The following is a 5,927-nucleotide window of genomic DNA, read 5'->3' as shown; positions in this document are numbered from 1 at the left end:
ACTTTATTTTTGTCCATAACTCCCTTTTGGACAAGACCTTCCCACTGACCTACTTTATGATGACCTTGACCATTGAATGACCTTAGCTTAAAGGTCGAAGTGTTTAAAACCAGATAGACATATTAAGCACGAGTAACATATTAAATCTTCAACTTCATAACATCAGTATACATGTACACTGTATCTGGCAGCAAAATAGCGTGGATCCGTTTGCATTTACTTCAGTTTAGTCACTACACTTCTTTCCAAGCACCCTAAATTTAGCCCCAGGCCTTCAGCGCCTTCGGCGCTTTGATATGTATTTATTATCGGTGTATGAATTGAATTAAGTTGTTATACAGGTTTTGAAGGTGCGCATGTTCAGTGATGCGGAAATCAAGATTTCCTCGTGCATAGATTTGTAGGTTGGTTCATTCGACAGGCAAGCAGGGTAGAGCGTTGACGTGCTTTAAATCGTTTTATTTTTCTGCTCAACCACATTTAATTGTGAAAGTCATTTTATTTTTGCACCATATTTGCATTCGAAATTTGTTAAATATGGACAGTCAAGACGAGAGGCGTGATCGCATAGTCGGCGAAGATAGAGCTGACAATGTAAATTGGGGTGCGCATGCGTGGACGGAAGAAGTCGTGTTTTTTCACGGAGTGCAAAAATTTAACCATTTTTAATTATTTTGAAGCCTTTTCAAGTGCAGAATGAGCGTGTGATACACCAGAAACGCAAGTTTTGACAATAGTTCAGACCCATTTATTATATTAAGTGAAATTTAAATAGAATGCCTTTATAAACCCTTCCAAAGCTGGCTCGCCACCCCTCGGTCACAGATCGATGAAATCCAAGATGGCCGCCCCCATGAACATAACGAGGAACTCTGTTGTCCTGACTTTATTACTAGTTTTAACTACAGTATTTGTGATAAACATCTTGCAATGCATTAAGTTGAAATACCATGAACAACCAAGCATAGCTATCTCGATAACACTGAAATGTTCACGTATAAACCTGATAAATAACTTTGCAAATTTGAAACCCAAATTGAGGAGGAATTCCATCGCTTTTCCAGTGAGTGTAGAAGATGTAAACAAAACAACCTTACTTGTGTTACTTCTGATTATAGCAGGAGACATTGAAGTTAATCCTGGCCCTTGTCGGCCACAATCAAGACCTAGAAATGAATCAATTTTTCCATGCGGTATATGTCAACTACCAGTTACCTGGTCCCACTTTGGTGTATGTTGTGATGAATGTAATGTTTGGCACCACAAGTCATGTGAAGACATAGACTCAAAAGAGATAGAACAACTGAACAGAACCTCAGTCGTATGGTATTGTTGTATATGTGAAAGTGTAAACATAGACAGCTTTACTTTTAATAGTTATGAACTACATACAATGAACATGTTTTTCCCCTTGTCGGGTACTACATCAACGTTAGATTCTCTAAACTCTTCAACACCATTTAGCCCGTTACATACAAGCAGCCCCCGAAACAGAGACAGTTCACGTAAATCATCGGCGAAATCAGTGTCAACGGACAAATCTCGTATAAACGGTAAATCCAGTGTTGGAAATGACTTCTTGCCCAGGAAAACTAACCTCAGACTTTTGAACGTAAATTGTTGCAGCATACGAGAGCACAAACAAGAATTCACGGCCGCCTTAGACTATGTGAAACCTGATATAATTTGCGGCACAGAGTCGTGGTTGAAAGGTGTTAGACCAGGCAAACCGATCGAAAGTAACGCTATCAAGAACTGCGAAATTTTTCCAGATAACTACATTTTCCATAGAAATGATAGAGCGTCACGCGGTGGCGGAGTGTTTACTGGTGTAAGCAAGAGCCTCATTGCAATTGAACAACCTCAGTTAGTCACCAACTGTGAAATTGTTTGGACAAAGGTGAAACTTAAAAATGAGAAGGACTTATACCTAGCATCCTTTTACATGCCACATCGAAATATTAATGATTTAAATAACTTAGACCAATCTTTGAAAAAACTTTCCGAGTGTAAGAAGAGTAAACATATTATCCTCTCTGGAGACTTCAACTGCCCGGATATTGATTGGGAAAATTTGAATGTAAATGCAAATGCACAGGATAAAAACGTACAACAAGCATTAATTGATCTATCCATAGAGCACGGCCTAACGCAAGTACACTCCCAGCCGACACGTGAAGGAAACATATTGGACTTAGTTTTCACAAACAATCCCTCACTTGTAAAATCCTCAGCCAGCATACCAGGCATAAGCGACCACGCAATGGTAGTGACAGACTCGGATGTTAAACCGATTTATAACATTCAGAAACCAAGAAAAGTGTACCTATTTTCAAAAGCAAACTGGGAAAACATCTTCTCGTTGTGTGAAAACCTGTCTAGTGACATAGTTAAGATGGCGGACCAATCACCGGACATCCAGTCAATGTGGGATAAATTCAAAAATGACCTAAACACCATCATTGAGAAAAATGTTCCATCAAAAACTTTTAAGAAGAAAAACACAGTACCGTGGTTTAATAGATCGTTAAAGAGGATGACTAAACGTAAAGCAAGGCTCTATCGGGCGGCCAAAAAATCAAAACAGTGGAATGAATTCAAACAATACCAAAGACTTTGTAAAAAGGAATTCAAAAAGGCAGAAATATCCTATGTAAATGAGACTATACAAAATGGCTTTAAAGAAAACAACTGTAAACCTTTCTGGAGATACATTAAATCCAAAAAACAAGATAACATTGGTGTAGCACCACTAAAGTCAAAAGGAAACTTGTTCTGTGAGGGAAAAGACAAAGCACAAATTCTCTTGGATCAATTCAGTTCCGTATTCACAAGGAGAGACAAACGTGTATTACCGCCATCAGAAAAACAGTATAAATCCAAGTTACCTCCCTTAGACATAACAACATCCGGAATAGAGAAATTATTAACATCACTGAAAGTCGCAAAAGCGATCGGTCCAGACAACATTCCAAACATAATATTGAAAACCTGTGCTAAACAACTTGCACCTGGAATACGCCAAATCTTCCAAACATCAGTAGACAGTGGCGAACTACCATCCGATTGGGTTAATGCTAATGTCACACCGGTATTCAAATCAGGAGACGTACACCTCGCCGAAAACTACAGGCCAGTATCATTAACATCCGTACTGTGCAAAAATCTTGAACATATCATTTGTAAGCACTTACTGAACCATCTCGAGAGAAATAATATCCTTACAAACCTAAATCATGGATTTCGATCAGGCTTTTCGTGCGAAACTCAACTACTAGTTACTATGAATGACTTATTATCTTTCTATGATGAAGGCATACAAACAGACGTCATTATACTAGATTTTTCCAAGGCTTTTGATACCGTGCCACATGGCGAACTTTTATATAAGCTGGAATGCTTTGGCATAACTGGAACAATCCATACATGGCTCAAAACTTTTCTCACAAAACGATTTATGCAAGTTGTAGTAGACGGCGAAGTCTCCCAGAAGTCCACAGTGGACTCCGGCGTCCCTCAAGGCACGGTACTCGGACCCCTTATGTTTCTATGTCACATTAACGACCTGCCACTTTCAGTCAAATCACAAGTGCGCCTTTTTGCGGACGATTGCCTGTTATACCGGAAAATAAAAACTCAGAAAGACTTTGATATTCTTCAGAATGACTTGAAAGAACTTGAAAAATGGGCTGATAAATGGGGCATGCGTTTTAACGCGAAGAAATGTTACGTAATGTCAATTAAGAACAAGACTCCACACTTTTATTCCCTATGTGACCATATTCTCAAACAAGTGCCCGATAATCCATACTTGGGACTAACCCTTTCTGAAGATCTAACTTGGTCAACTCACATAAGTAAATTGACAAAGAAAGCAAACTCGACAATGGCTCTTCTACGTAGAAATTTAAAGAACTGCCCTATGGATTGTAGGAAAACAGCGTACCTAGCGCTAGTGAGATCCTGTCTGGACTACGGCTCTTCAATTTGGGATCCTTACTTAAGTCGTGACATTGACAAAATTGAACAAGTGCAAAAACAAACTGCCCGCTTCATAACGGGAGACTACAAATCAAGAACGGCAGGCAGCGTTACCAACATGTTAAAACATCTAGAATTACCACCTCTAGAAGAACGGCGTAAAATCAACCGTCTAGTGATGCTCTACAAAGTGGCCGAGGGGCTGGTGCCAGCTATACCAGCATCCGATTAGTTGAAACCAGCAAGGGTCAAAAGGCAAATTAAGGCGAAACAATATAGTGACTGTGTTACATCCAATATAATAGATAAACAAGTAATAAATAATGACAGAGGCTTTGTAGTGAAAAACTCAAATAGTAGTCAATTTAAAAACTCATTCTTTGTGAAAACCGTGTTAGAGTGGAACCACCTGGACAGTAGAGTGGTCCACGCAGAGACAGTTGAGGGCTTTAAAGCTGCCCTCCATTTTGACTAGACGCACTCCCCGGTGTACTACGCCGTAACTGGCCCTTCACCGTATTAAGCAGAAGCAGAAGCAGAAATGGACACACGGAGCGACCACGTGGTAGCAGTCACGAAGGTAGGCCCTCGGGGGAATAGGGAAGAATTGTTTGACGTGTTTGGTCTATTTAGAAGCTACTTTGATTCACAGTTGTCATCGTTAACAAGGGATATTACAAGCCATAAAAATGTTGATAAAATTGATGTGCCTGCTTTCAAGAGTGCCTCGTGTAAACATCAGTTCGTGTTCAATACTGAAATCTGCTCTTTGCTTCAATGTATATTAGACAGCGATAGCCATGGCTTTGCTAAAGAAAAGGCAAAAGAAGGTTTGAAAAAACTAACTTACAGAAATAAACTTGTCAGGTTAGCTGATTCTTCCCCCGGGGGCTGGGCCACTGTTGCTGAATATGAAAAACCAGTAATAGGGTCAGATAGTGATGATGAAAAGAAAATAAACAAAGCCGAGGCTAGAGCTGTCAAAAAACTGAAATCAAATCCTTCTAATTCGTTGAATGTACGTTCTGTTTTCAATCGTTTGGCTGATCGACCATCTGCTTCCGCTTCCCCGGCTCCACCACCGCAGGATCCTTTTGTTGGTCCTCTTTTCCCATCTCGACCGATGGCTATGGGGGTCGAGCGCCAACAGTTTTTTCGGCCCTATCCAGCCTGAGCCGGTGCCAACACCACGTGCTTCGCTTGTGGACGACAGGGCCATTTCCGGCGCGAGTGCGAGTGGGTTAACCGTTTCCAGGGAAACATCGTGCCTAGACGGGAGACCGGAAATCCCGATAGAAAACCTATCATATGATAAGTATATTGCTGGTTTAGACATTTCTGACATTGATGCGCATTGTGAAAAAAGTATCAGTTATCACATTCTTCAACTGTAAAAGGCAGTTTAAAGAGACATGTTCGTTTTTGGAAAAGCATCGGTGCCAACCCTGATATAATTTACTGTATTGTAGGCGGTTACAAATTACCATTAATAGAATTACCTGAAAAATGTGTATCTGCAAATAACCAATCAGCTGTAAAGCATATAGATTTTGTAAACGAGTCCGTGCAGGATATGTTAAATAATGGCTTTATTGTAGAATCAATAGAAATCACTCATGTTGTAAGTCCATTAAGTGTAGCCGTAAATGCAGCCGGCAAGAAAAGGTTGATTTTAGATTTACGCTTTGTTAATAAATACATATGGAAAGAAAAAATGACTTTCGAAGACTGGAAAACGGGGATTGAATATTTTGATCCGAATTGTTTTTGCTTCAAGTTTGATTTGTCAAAAGGTTATGATCATTTGGACATATTTTCTGAACACCAGAAATATTTGGGATTTTCTTTAAATGGTAAATACTATGTTTATACAGTGGTTCCTTTTGGTTTGTCATGCGCACCTTTTTGTTTTGTTAAGTGCCTTAGGGAGATCATTAAATACTGGC

General features: G+C 39.7%; 1 protein-coding gene across 1 annotated transcript; it reads left to right on the top strand.

The window, feature by feature from the left end:
- Window positions 1-4,522: 4,522 nt before the first annotated feature.
- On the top strand, window positions 4,523-5,296 carry LOC127839845 (uncharacterized). Its single transcript, XM_052368235.1, has one exon. The coding sequence runs from the start codon at window positions 4,523-4,525 to the stop codon at window positions 5,153-5,155; it is 633 nt and encodes a 210-aa protein (XP_052224195.1). The 3' UTR covers window positions 5,156-5,296.
- Window positions 5,297-5,927: the final 631 nt, after the last annotated feature.

The sequence above is a fragment of the Dreissena polymorpha genome, chromosome 7 (assembly GCF_020536995.1).
Source record: "Dreissena polymorpha isolate Duluth1 chromosome 7, UMN_Dpol_1.0, whole genome shotgun sequence".
NCBI lineage: Eukaryota > Metazoa > Mollusca > Bivalvia > Myida > Dreissenidae > Dreissena > Dreissena polymorpha.
This window is presented reverse-complemented; position numbering and strand designations above follow the sequence as displayed.